General features: G+C 41.9%; 1 protein-coding gene across 5 annotated transcripts in view; it reads right to left on the bottom strand.

The window, feature by feature from the left end:
* Nucleotides 1-10,133, bottom strand: part of REEP1 (receptor accessory protein 1) — a 63,264-nt gene extending 53,131 nt beyond the window's left edge. For 4 of the 5 annotated variants that reach the window (XM_044447337.1, XM_044447342.1, XM_044447341.1 and 1 more), the window contains exon 1: nt 10,027-10,133. In XM_044447337.1, the coding sequence (XP_044303272.1) occupies nt 10,027-10,058 (32 nt within the window). In that variant the 5' untranslated portion in view covers nt 10,059-10,133. Of the gene's footprint in view, nt 1-2,163; nt 2,220-4,087; nt 4,133-10,026 lie in introns of those variants that run through there. The other variant, XM_044447339.1, reaches the window with a different exon arrangement.
* Between the last annotated feature and the right edge of the window lie 3,909 nt (nt 10,134-14,042).

Here is a 14,042-nt window from a genome sequence, read left to right as displayed (position 1 = left end):
CCATGCATATGACTGTGCTGTTAGTCTGGATCCAGTCTATAAACTGCTATCTTCAAATGTGTACATACATTCCCTAGAAGACTGAGATGTGCTATAAATGGAGCAACTGTAAGAACAGAGCAGGAGAGGGATTTTTTCCCTCACTGCTATAGCCTGCTAACATGGCAAGCTGCCAAAATTCCTTATCTATACATCTATTAGAGGGCACAGATGCTCCAACACCTCTGCTGGACCCTGTCTATCTTGACTTCTGAAGGCTTGACAAAGAAGGTGTTCCAATTCTGTCCTATCTTTAACGTACTGTGTTGTGAAAGATTAACTGTCCCTCAAGACGTAATCTTATTACAGAAGCCCCTCTCTAATCCCCATATTAAGGCTTATATGCCCATTGGTTCATTAACCATGACTAGACAAGGTGTTAAAGCATGAAATAGCAAACCCGTTCCTGATGTTTTTGAATGAAATGGATAGATTTCAGTCTAGCTTCAGATTTGGTTTCAAGACAGACTGCCTTGACTTTCCTGTACTGTACTGAGAGAACCTGATGGGCACCCTATAACCTTGCCGAGTTTTTTAAATTTCTAGGTAACTTTCAATACTGGGTGGTAATTTTTATTTTTTTTGAAATTGTCCTATGGGGTTCTGCAGGGGTCCATCAACAAGTTATGATAGCTATATATTACATCCAAATCAAAGGCAGCATCACTTGCTGGGGAAAATATTTTCAACAGTACAATTGTGCTCATGACCTGTTTGTGGGATCCCCAGAGGCATTAGGTACCATGGCCACTGTGGGGAGAAAAAAATTCTAGACAAGTCCTTCGTCTTATCCAGCACACTTCTTATATTCTTGTCTCCCATGCACATTAACGTCTTTTTGAAATCACTGGCTAAATTGATAGGTGCTGGCAAATTAGTCAAGGGTGGTGGCAGGGCAGTTGTACCACGCAGATAAGCCAGAATTGCTTATAAGACCGCATCTCTAGTTCTTGTACAACCCAAGATATGAAACAAACTGTTCAGCCATCACTCTGTCCATTCATTTCATTTCATCTCCTGTTTTTCAGTATTTTTAGTTAATGAAGTCATAGCAATGTTTAACACATGCATTGTTCGGAGAAGAAACCTCCTAGTTAATTTTTAGCGCGCATATACATACACACAAAAACCCTTTGTCTTTCCTAGTGGGAATTGATTGTTGACTTATTTTTTTAAAAAAGTTCAGACATTGAGGATTTTAGCATAGCTGTAAAAAACCAATAGTCTACCCAAAAACAAATGATAAAAGCAAAGATTCAGGTCTTAATTTTTAAAAGTTCACCTACTTGAGTCTTCTAATTTAAAAAAAAATACCCTGCCCATAAAGTCCATTATTATTACACTCATATTTCAGGAGGCAAGGCTATGGCTGAGACAATGTAAGTTATACCAGCCCTGCAACAAAAGTGTATTACAGCAATTTTGCTAATGGAAGCAAAAATTATATTGAATGACAGTGTTCCAGTGTTGTTATCCAGTCTTCAGCTGTGCTGGATTTTTTTCTAAGGAAAATGCAACAGACAGGAGGACCGTGACGTTGATATGAAGAGAAGAATGGGATTAAGGAAAGAACTAAAGATTTCCCCTTGGTAAAAAGACATTGCCTGGACAATGGTCTACCCATTAAAAGACAACATTACTATTGGCCTGCTGTACAAATTTCTCATAGGTTATGTAAACATGGTACCCACACCTTGTCATAGCTCAATCATGAGATCTACCAGAACTGATAGACCTGTTCACTACCATATTTTAAAAATATGCAGCATGGTAAAAGAGATCAAGATAAAGGAGAATATTTTCCTTTCCTGACAAATCTTGTGATGTTGTCAGTGTTGGTAGTGATGTCAGAAAATATCCAATATAACATTCTTACGGTTACTGTGTGCACCTGGTTTCTTCCTGTTATCACTCTTAAGCTTTGTTTCTCTCTCTTGCCATAAGGCTTTGCTAGAGTTTGTGTGAAGCTTGAACGTAACACTCTACTGCATTAGTGCTGTCAAAATCCCGAGACTTTCTGCTATTCTGTATGCTTCTGAATGTCATGGGATGTGACTCTAAGTATCAAGGGAAATGCAGGGAAAGTTGCACATCATATGCTATATGTAGCTATAAATCACCTACCACTGCCCATGCTGAAGTTCCTTTTTTCCTTTGCATCAGGTATTGCTCAGTTATTTCTGCATGGTGAAAGAAATAGGATCAGAATCCTGAACATTGTTGGGTCACTTACAGCCACCCCCCAATTTTATCCAGCTTCCTTGCTTGGAAGTGATCTTCAGCTACTTGCCGAGCAATGACCTGCAGTGGCTTGCTATTTTTTCACTATGGGTCCTTGTGTCCGTGCTACATAAATAAGTAAATTCTGGTAGTAAGACACCGAAGAAGGTGTCCACACTGTTCAATTACTTATGACATAGAAACAAAAATAATTATTACAATAATCAGTGCAAAGAAATAGAAGAGAACAACAGAAGGGGAGAAACAAGATACTTCTTCCAGAAGATTCAAAAAATCAAAGGAAAATTCAAACCTAGATTAGGAATGCTGAAAGACAAACAAGGGAACATACTATCTGACCAGGTGAAAATAAAGAGAAAGGGGAAATAATATATGGAAAATACAGAGAAGAGATTAAAGGATAATAGACTTCTTTGAAGCAGAAACCTATACAGAAGAGCTGCAATATTAGAAAGTGAAGTTAAATCTGCTCTGAAAGCACTTGCAAAGAATAAAGCACCTGGAGTAGATAGGATACCAAAGCAACTGTTCCAAATTGCAGAAAATCACAGAAAAGTAGAGTTGTGAAGAGCCTATAAGGTCAACAAGTCCAACTCCCTACTCTTTGCAGGACCACAAGTTAAAGCATCCCTGACAAATGATGGTCCACTTGCATCTCAATTCAACAGTGCAATCCCCAAGAAGATGCAAAAGAGTGCAGCAACCATGGGACCATTGCATTATTTTTTCACACAAGTAAAGTGATATTCAAAGTTTTGCAACAAAGAGTATTACCCTGTATGGAGTGAGAAACGCTAGATGTCCAAGCTGGATTCCAAAAAGGAAAAGGCAGTAGAAATCATATTGCAAATATACATCAGCTACAGGAGCACACCAAAGAATTTCAGAAAAAGATCGACCTATGCTTTATAGACTACAGTAAAGCCTTTCACTGTGTGGATCATGAGAAGCTATGGAAGGTCCTGAAAGAATAGGTGAGCCTCAGCACATGGTTGTCCTACTGCATAACCTTTATCATGGACAAGAAGCTACAGTTAGGACAGAATGCAGAGAAACAGAATGGTTTTCTATATGTAAAGGCATCAGACAAGGGTGTGTTTTATCCCCCCATATATTCAACTTGTACACAGGACAGATCATAAGGAAAGCTGAATTAGAATCAGAGAAAGGAGTAAAGATTGTTGGAAGAAACATCACTAATTTAAGATATGCAAATGATACCATACTATTGGCAGAAAACAGCAACAACTGCATCCAAGAAATCTGGAAGGGCAGCAATGATGGAACTAGAAAAGATCATCAAGTGTAGGGTCCTTTCAATAGAGACCAACATGAAGCTCACCCACAATATTGTACTGTATTCACAATGTATGGGTGTGAAAGCTGGGCAGTAAAGAAAGCTGACAGCAAGAAAATGGATGCATTCACAACATGGTGCTGGAGAAATGCTTTGCAATTACCCTGGACCAAGCGAAAGACAAGCAAGAAGGTCCTCGATCAAACCCAGTCAGAGCTTTCCCTAGAAGCAAAAATGAAAAAATTGAGGCTGCCATACTTTAGAAACATCATTAGAAGGGAAGACTCACTGAAGAAAACAATCATTTAGGGAAAGTTTGAAGGCAGAAGACAAAAGGGAAGAGAGAATGTAAGAAAAAAACTGTTGTTGTTACTTAGTCGCAAAGTTGTGTCCAACTCTTCGTGACCCCATGGAGAACATTCCTGCAGGCTCTCCTGTCCTCCACCATCCTCCCAGAGATCACCCAGCCCCATACCCACTGCCCCAGAGACCCCATCCAGCCACCGTAACCTTTGCCATCCCCTTCTCCTTTTGCCTTCAATCGTTCCCATCATCAGGGTCTTCTCGAATGACTCCCTCCTTCTCATTAGGTGGCCAAAGTATTTGAGCTTCATCTTCAGTATCTGTCCTTCTAAAGAACAGTCATGGTTGATTTCCTTGTAAGAAAAATACAAGAGTATGAAACAGATAGCTCTAAATGCATATGTTATGATTTCATTCAAGATTCCTAGGACCCTTTCAAGTCCAAGCAGAGGGTCTTTGAAGAGAGATCCTTCAGCACTGCATATGTTAAGTGAATGCTATTCTTTTTTCTACTTCTGTATCAAGGCTGGTTGAAAGGGAGGGATTAGAGGCATTATTTTCTTGAATAGAAGAAGCTAACCTGCCGTGCCTCACTGTTTGTCAGGCACGGGATAATTTTTCCTGCAGTGCTTGGGTAAAATTCCCAATGGGGTTGGGGTAAAATTCCCAACTGTGCTGTGTGAACCCACCCAATATTTATAAAGCTAATTCCCAACATGACTTTCCAGCAGCTATGGTGGCAGCATGCACGATGGAAGAAAGGGGCAGGAGTGAAGTAGGAGAATCCAGACTATCCATCCAGACGGAAAATGGGGTTGGATAAGCAATTGTTTGTATTCTTCCTTTTCCTTCTCTTCTTTGTCCATCAAATTAATTCACAAACAAAATTTTCATCAGCATTTTATCAGGCATGCATACAAACAAGGCAGACAAACACATAGAAAGCAGAGAGCGGATTACAAAGGGGGTCAGGGCCCTTGGCTTATTTAGTTTTGTATTGCCTATATTACCTTCCACAACCTGATGCCTTCCAGATATTTAGGACTTCTGGTTCCATCAGCATTAGCCAGCATGGCCAATGGTCAGCATGCTGGAAATTGCAGTCCAAAGCATCTAGAAGGCACCTGGTTTGGAAGCCTAGTCCGCATGGAAACACTGGAGAGCCACTGCCAGTCAAACAGTGGACTTGTTTTGAAGGAGTTTTGCATACAAAGCTGTTGAACGAGCTTCAGCCATTCCCAAATGTAATACTTCCTTTGGGTAGAATGAAGCAATTTGTTAGAGACATGGCACACTCTCCTACTTCAGAGACCTAACTTTGGGCTGGCCCACTGTGAACCCCTCCTTAGGAAGGGGTACACTGAACCCACCCTCCCCCTGGTGGCCTCCATATCCACTGGACTCTAGAGGTAAACATAGACAGTCTTTATTGGTAAGCCTTTGTCTCCCTTCACCATGCTGAGGCCCAACCTACTTAAAGATTCTTGCTCAGGGCAAAGACTTACACCTCCCTTCCCCTCTTCCTGGCTTTAAATCAACATAATGTCCAACACCCTTTGTTTGAAGTACCTGCCCTTCCCCTGGTGTTTCTCATCTGATTCCCTGCAGCAAGGCCTGTCTGTTCCTGTGTGAGTGGCTTCCCCAGCCTCACTGCATCTGAGGCTTAGTGACTGCTTCTGCACCAGATATTAAGTCTAGGGTTGGATATACCTGCATTCCTTCTGTGACTTTCTGTCAGGCAATTCTTGATTCCTTGTCCAAGGAAATCTGGACAGGTGGCTGCAAAGGGAATCCTGTTCTTTTTCTGTCTTGCTATACAGCGTTTCCCTCTCTTCCTTCCACCTCCTCTTCCTACCTCCTTACCTCCTGCTACATCCCAAAACTCAATAAGCTCCCCTTGATAAGACTCAGTGGTTTCACTCCCCCAGCTCTGCTAGCCTACCCTTATTGACTCGAGGCCCTTTCTGCAGCCTCCATTCCATCTCTATCCTTAGGCCTAGCTGTTTGGGTGTTTCCAGCCAGAGCATGAGGATGACCTGACCCAGTGAGTCCTGGAGACTTGTTATAACCATCTTTCCTAAAGGCGATTCCAATGTTGTCAGAGCAACCATTTCAGTTATTTAATTTCCCACTAAACCTCATCTTCCCCTGCCCCCATTGCAAAGCTAAAGTGTTTCTTATATGTGAGTTTAAAGCTAAGCAGGGTATGCACCCCCCCAAAAAGCCTACCCCCCATTCCTCTTCTCACTGTCTTGCTCTCCTATTCATCACTGAAGCTGTTGCTGCTGACCAATAAGTCTACAGTAAGATGCATGGTTTGGTCAAGCATTCAAGAAATATGAGTATATTCCCAGAAGAAAAAGAAGGCATCTTTTTGCATTTGTCTTCCTCTTGGTTGTACAGTACTATGCTGATAGCATGTGAATACTCCAAAAACTCAGATCCAAGATTACTGAAAGCTTCAATAAATTTTATACTGAAAAATCTGCATTCTTTTTATAACCTATTCTGGGGGCATGAATGAGCAATAAAGGTTACACTCATGAGTAATGATAATGACCAGACAAGAATCTCTTTGGATTTCATATAAGAGAATCAGTGTGAAAATGCAATAGAATTTTTATGCTCAAATTTTTATGTTCAAATTCTCATCCAAAAAACTTTGTACAACAAATATGTGCCATCCATCAGTGACAGATGGTTAGATAAATTCCAACCCCTAGTGAAGAGGATGGGCCTCACAATGGCCCCATAAGCAATTTGCAACCCATAGAAAGAGAATCATAAAGTCCTAGCAAAACAAATATAAATTGTAGGTCAAATCTCAAAACCATTCTTATTCATCTGTCAAGTAACTTTTTTTCAACAAGCTAGCCAAATGATTGTGAATAGTCTTTGAATCTGTGTGGGTAAGATTAGCTCTTAAAGCATACCGTGTTCATTAAAAATTGAACTAATGCATAAAGAAAGAGGCTGCTGAACTAAACAGGGCTCAGACTGCCCTATATTTTCTTGTAGCAATCTTACAGCATAACAGTATTATGAGGAAACCTGAGAAATATGTAAATATGACTAAATGCAAAACCAGCGATATTGAAACCTGTAGAAACCAGAAGGAATTTGGGTGGGGCAGGGGGTCACTACAAGTTCTACAGACTGCTGTAAAAAACAGTCCTAATATTCTTTAAGGCCCTTCAAAGAGTACTATCGTTGTATAGTAAGCTTTTAATGATGTTTTTAACATGGTGTATTTTATACTGTATTTTTAAAGTCTTGTACACTGCCCAAAGAGCCTTGGCTATTGGGCAGCAGTGAAATCAATCAATTAAATAAATAATTCAAAGGGCCTGAGCAGCTTTCAGTACTTTAAATGCCACTAGATACTCCCAGTGAGCAACTGATGATGTGACATCAGTTGCTACATAACGTCAGGCCTTCATACTGATCTTCAGTCAGTTTCAATTGGTTGCTTCTGCTCCATGATTCAACAGTGCAGTTCAGCTTGCATTTAGCCTTCATTTCTCAGCTCCTGCTTTTCCCAATTATCTTGTCTTGGAGGTGGCACACCTGTCAACTGATTGTGCAGAGCAGGTTCTCCCAAAAGAACATACTCTGGATGTTTCTGGACTACACTGCCTATTAGCCATATTGGGTGGGGATTAGTTGAATTCAACACATCTGGAGAGCAGAATGTTGTGGAAGACTGTCAAAAATAAAAATACCTCCTCAAGGGGAATTTTTCTTATGGGTCAACCTGGCTCCCTTTGCTTTTTGTGTTCCTCTTAACAGCTGCTTTCAGAGTATTTTTACTTCAATTCTGAAAGACCCAGATGAAAATCAACCAACAACCTTAGCTGTTACCATTTAATGCATGCTCTCATCTCCTCCCTTGGAAGTTGTAATACTTGCTTCAAATGAGCATGCTCTGAATTAGCACATTAGCTTCAATCAGCTCAAGTCACAGTGACAACAGTCTTTGCCTACAAGACCTTTGGTGGAGTGCAGTTTTGCTCAAGTGCTTATTTTTCTGCAATTTCCTTTCAATCCTAATCTAAATCTGTATGTCTCCAATGAGTACCTTAACATCACAACTACACACAGCCTAAGGAATTGTACTGTACAGACACTGTTTGCATATGTACAAATTAGCAAGAGCCATTCTGAAGTATCAGCGAAGAATGCCTCACTTTGAATTCTATTCCTGCAAGTTCAAATGCCATATCATCACAGGAAGATGCATTTCCTGTTTATGAACTGTGCACAACAAAGAATTATAAATGCAAATCTATTCCTCTTCCCCAATTGCTCCTTGCAAATTGGACACATGTAACCTCATTGATGTTACGATCCCTTTTTGAATTCTCCTTGTTCATCAGAACTCTGTATCAATCAGCATTATTTCACAGGATTCTCAGTATGAACTTAATATCAGTTAAAAATGGCTTGTGTTAAAATCAAAGAGAAACTATATTAAACTCTGCCAAACATACCCATAATTATATCTTTAAGCAAAGATATCTTTAGAGTTAGTATATACATTATGAGAACAAACAGAAAAATGGTTTTGTAGAAACACAACCTTAAATATCTCATTGTTTAAAGGATCAGCAAAAGACTCACATGGTTTGCAAAATACTTGTATAATATTTAACATGTTTTACCCGAGTAAAATGGAATCCCAAACACAGTAAATGACAGCTGCAGATTGATGATGATCACAGAACTGTTTCACACCCCTTCAAATGCTTGGTCACTTAAGCATATGCTCAGTCATCAAGAGTCTCTTGAATGCTACAGAGGGGAAGCTAAAGATTAATCCCACCATCTCCCGCTGTCTTTCAGTTTGTCAAGCAGAGCCAGAAGGTAGGCAAATTAACACACATTATCCCAGAGCAAGCTTCCCTGATCAGGTGCCCTCCAGAAGACATCTCCCATTAATACCTGCAAAAATGGCCAATGTGGATGCTGGGCATTATAGAGGGTGCCAGGCTACACTAGCTATAGTTCTACCCATTTAGGAGGCATTAGGTTAGGAAAGGTCGTTAGATCTAAGACAATTAAATCATCCCGGAGCTGGGCCCCCAACAACAAACCTTTGGTGTCATAAGCCTGATCCCATTCTGACTGGGGTATGCTGGTATTTGTGGATGCACAGGACTCCACCCTACAATAGTCAGCCCAATGACATGCATTTAGATTCATTCCATTGCTTTCCTAACCTTCTGTCTCCTAGTTTCAAGTCTCCTTTTGTAGGAAACAAATTTCTTCAGCAGGCCCCTTCCTCTCCGACTCTCTTCTCTTAAGCAACACTTTAGATTCAGGAAGCCATGGAAAGAGGCTTCCATTGTTTGCTTCCGAGGGGTAATTTCTAAGATTTCTGTACAAACATCATGTCTCATGCTCTCCAATGACAGGCAATTATCACGGTCAACACAAATGTTGAAGCAGGAGACTCATCTTTCTTTTTTCCCCCTTCAGATACTCCATCAAAGATAGGGTCAAGCTCACCTGCTTTTGGATCCAAGGTGGGAAACCCATATTTTTGTTCAGGTTCCATAATACGTATATTATGTAAGGTGAACAGTGATTAACCAAAAGAATGGCTTTTTTCTCCACTCCCACTTCTTCTAGGATCGCTCAAGACCGCGCCCCCTAGCGAGTCTCGAATAGAAATCTTACTCCCAATAACAAAGAGGCTTTTAAAAAATCCTTTCTAATGCTCCGGTTCTGCCCCTTCTCCGCCCTAAGCCAGTGCTGGGCGCATTTGCACGGGGGGATATTGCAAAAGCAACCCTGATATACGGCAGCCTTCACAAGATTTCATGCTGATTTCACCCAGTGCATCTGGTGCCACTCAAGCAAGAACAACCGCTATTCCAACTCGGTACACATTTTGTACACGTTTCCTATTAGCATTCTGTTTAAAATACATGTTGATCTTTGCTGCTCTGAATGAAAAAAAAGGCATCTGTGGCCGCGTATAAGCTGCTAAATATAGACGGCTGGTAATCCTGATCAGATATTATTAGCCACCGTGCTCGATGGAAGGTGCGTGTGTGCACAGAGCAGGAGGCACACTTTGCAACCCCGGCGGCTTTTCTGCTGCAAAGATGGGCTCTAGAGCGACGGCCACACAAAGTACTCACACCACTAGCCTGGAGATGATCCAGGAGACCATGGCGCTGCGGCGGGGTCCTGTGACAGCAAGGAGGAGAGCAGCTTTTCTCCCTGGCTCGAATCCGTCTGCCTGCCGTCGCTAGAATGAGCAGTGCAAACGCCTCAGCCATTCGGCACGCCAGCCGCAGCGCGCAGCCTCACTGGGAGCGGCCGGAAGCAACCGCAGCAGCGAACGCTGGCCGAGGAGGCGGGCTTATGCAGGCAGGGCGAGGCACGGCGCTTGTCTTGAGGCGGGCGTTCGTGCCAGCTTGCCTGGCTTGCCCCAGGCTCGGTTCCTCAGCTTACGGTTGCCACTTGCCTGAGCTCAGTAGGACGAACGGGATCGATGCATCTCGATGTTCTTCTCTGGCTGACCTTCAGCTAAGCTGGAGAGAGATGTGTATGTCTCCTGGCCTTCCCCGGCCCCTTGCAACAAGCCTGCTCTGTCTGAGTAGCCGCAGATAAACGATGCATTTAAACTGAGATTTCATGCTATGTCTTCTGTGCGAGGAATCAGGAGGTGGCACCATCTTGACCTTGGTCTCAAACAGCCCAGGGTCTTAGCCCAGCTCTGCAACCAAGCCCATGATTTTTAAACTAGAGCATGGAATGCTAGTATGAAGAAGTCAATATACAGTAGTACCCAGTGCTTTTGTAGTAAAAAAAAAAAGTGCCGGAACTCACATCTTGTTAATCTTTTATTTAGGGTTTTTTAGGGTAATCTTTTATTAGCAGGACCGGTGCTTGAGAAGTAATTAGTAATTTTTTTTCATTTTTAAATTTGGGGTCACACTTTTACACTAAAAAATATAATTTCAATTCACCAACTTCATTAATGACATGGAAGAAGGGGTGAATGGTATGCTGATCAAATTCACAGATGACACTAAAACTGGAGCAGTGGCCACAACTGGGGAGCAGGTACTCCAGATCCAAAAGGATGTGGACAGACTGGAAGTGGGCAGGAGACAACAGGATGGCGTTCAATGTGGATAAGTGCAAGGTCTTGCACTTGGGGCATAGGAATAGCTGTCATAAGTACAGGTTAGGTGAGAAGTGGCTGGAGAGCAGCACTTGTGAAAGGGACCTTGGGGTACTGGTTGACTGCAGGCTAAACATGAGTCAGCAGTGTGATGCGGTGGTCAAGAGGGCGAACGCCAGCCTTGGTTGCATAGCCAGAAGTGTGGCTTCTAGATCAAGAGAGGTATTACTACCACTCTATACAACTCTGGTGCGCCTGCAACTGGAGTATTCTGCTCAGTTTTGGGCCCCTCATTACAGGATGGATATAGCCAGGTTAGAGTCAGTGCAGCGTAGGGCCACAAGGTTGGTGGCTGGTTTGCAGGGGATGGGGTATGAGGCGAGACTGAGGGAACTGGGTCTCTTCAGCCTGGAGAAGAGGAGACTCAGAGGGGATATGTTGGCAACATACAGGTATGTGAGGGGGTGTCACACGGAGGTGGGTAGAGACCTGTTCTCCCCTGCAGAGGAAGGCAGAACGCGCTCCAATGGAGCAAAGCTCAGGGAGCCCAAGGTTCCATTTGGATGTCAGGAAGCACTTCCTGACAGTCAGGACCCCGAGGGTGTGGAATGGGCTTCCACAAGAGGTCGTTGAGGCCCCATCAGTGTGGGTGTTCAAGGATAGGCTGGACATGCACCTGGTGGGCATGTCGTGAGCAGAGCTGGCTGGTGCCAGAGGTCAGACTAGATGGCCCGGGAGACCCCTTCTGACTCATTCTGTTCCTATGTTTCTGTGTTTCTAACCATCACAGGGGAGGCAAGTTACTTTCATAGTTCTAAAAAATGGAAAGCAGCCTCCTTAGGCTATAATCAATAACAGAGAAGTGGGGAACTATTAAGCCTTCCTCCTTCATGACATTTGTCTGTTCTGGTCCACTCCCAAACCTGCTTCTCCTCTTGTGGGTGCAAATGTATGGGACCTTGGCAGGAAGGGAAAGAGATGAAACACAGTCATTCCACTTCTGTTCCTGAATACAGCCTCTCAGGGTGTTTTCCCTTTATTTAAAATAGGAGATAGGTCTATCCAGTGCTTTTTTTGTGGGAAAAAAAAAGTGCCAGAACTCACATCTTGGGGTCACACTTTTACACAATGGTCGCTGCCGGCAATAAGCACTCAGTGCGCGACCACATGACCGATCCCAAGCCGAGCAGCATCCAAAGCTGAGCATCACCCTCACAATCAGAGCCGACAATCAGTGCCGACACACAAGCAGCCCGCAGGCACTATGTTAATGATTTTTGCCACCGATCTGCTACGCCCGACAGGGCGATTCAAAATCACTTGGAAAAATCCATTGGAAAAATCTGTCAAAAAAAGGTGCTGGAACGCCGTTCTGGTGCGTTCTATGACCAAAAAAAGCCCTGGTAGTACCTCGGCTCATGAACGCCTCAGTTCATGACCAAATTTGGTCATGAACAGAAATTTCATAAAAAATTTGCTGCAGGTTGCAAACTCTGCATCAGGAGACAATCATGAGAGTGCCTGCCTTTTCTGCACGGCACGATCGCAGTCATGCTGGGGGGTGTGGAGAGATGGCTGTGATTCTGCACGTGTTCCCTGCCCGAGTGCGCCCGCCTTCCCCCAGCCCCCCTGTACTCACCTTCCCCCAGTGCCCCTGTAGCTGTGCCCGTTTCCCCACTGACGTGCGCCCACGATTGCGCCTGTCTCCCCCCACCCTCCTGCACGATCTCTGGCGGGGGGAGATGGCCGCAATGTTTATTGTCACTTTGCTTCAAATTTTTGTGTGTAAAAAAAATAGTTGTAGAATGGATTAACCTTATTTACATTGACCCTTATGGGGGAAATTTAATTTGGCTCATGACCAATTTGGGTCATGACCAGAATCCTGGAATGGATTAAGTTCATGAGCCAAGTTACCGCTGTATTTATTCCAGATTCTGACCTTATTTTTAAAAGGGTTTCCTTTTTTTTTGATAATGTTTTTATTATCTTGTTAAAGAAAAATATTTAATAAGGATCCCTCTACATCTTGATATTCTAATTTACCCCATATTATCTTATCTGGCTGTAGTATAATATCTAGTATATGCCTCATTTGATTTGCTATATAATAAAATTTCACACTGGGAATACCTAAACCTTCTGTTTTCTGGGGCATATACCATCTTTTTAAATTAATCCTTGCATTTTTATCTCCATTACAAAATTTATTAAACAGTTGCCATTCTTTCAAATCTTTCTCTGCTAACTTAATTGGCAATATCATACACAAGAAATGAATCTTAGGTAAAATCTTCCTTTTAAATGCTGCTATTCTACCAAACCATGATAAACCAATCTTTCTAAATCCATTCGTTTTCTCTTTCATTTCACATTTTAACTTATTAACATTATTCTCTTTTAAACATTGCATTTTTTCTAATATTTACACCTAAATACTTAATAATTTTACATATCTTAACCTCTAATTTGCTCTTAATCTCATCCTTTTCTACTTTATTACAGTTAAATAACAATCTCTGTTTACTTGCAAACCTGTTATTTCTCCAAATTCTGTTAAACTGATCCATAACCTTAACTGGATCCTTTATTGTTAATAATGTATCATCTGCAAATGAGTTAATTATTTTATTCTCAAATCCTATACTTTTATTGAATTATCATTCCTAATACCATTTATTAGCAGTTCTATAATTAAAGCCAACAATGACAACCCTGTCTAGTACCTTAGCATAGGGATATTTGGTCTGTTGTACCATCATTTACTATCACCATTGCAAAGTTTCTTAAGTACAATTGATTTATTATACTTCTAAATTGTGGACCAAATCCCAATGATTTTATCAATATCGTTATTGTTGGCCATTCCACACAGTCAAAAGCATTGAAAATATCTAATGTTACTATACCAGCTGTTAATTTTTTCTTGTGTGTGTGTGTGTGTGTGTGTGTGTGTGTGTATGATTATATTTAATACTCTTCTTGTCAAATCTGCCATCTTCCTACCTATTATAAAACCACTTT

This window comes from Varanus komodoensis, unplaced genomic scaffold, assembly GCF_004798865.1.
Source record: "Varanus komodoensis strain SLA01 unplaced genomic scaffold, ASM479886v1 scaffold51, whole genome shotgun sequence".
In the NCBI taxonomy this organism is placed as follows: Eukaryota; Metazoa; Chordata; class Lepidosauria; order Squamata; family Varanidae; genus Varanus; species Varanus komodoensis.
Note: the sequence above shows the minus strand (reverse complement) of the source record. Positions and strands in the feature narration are given on the sequence as shown.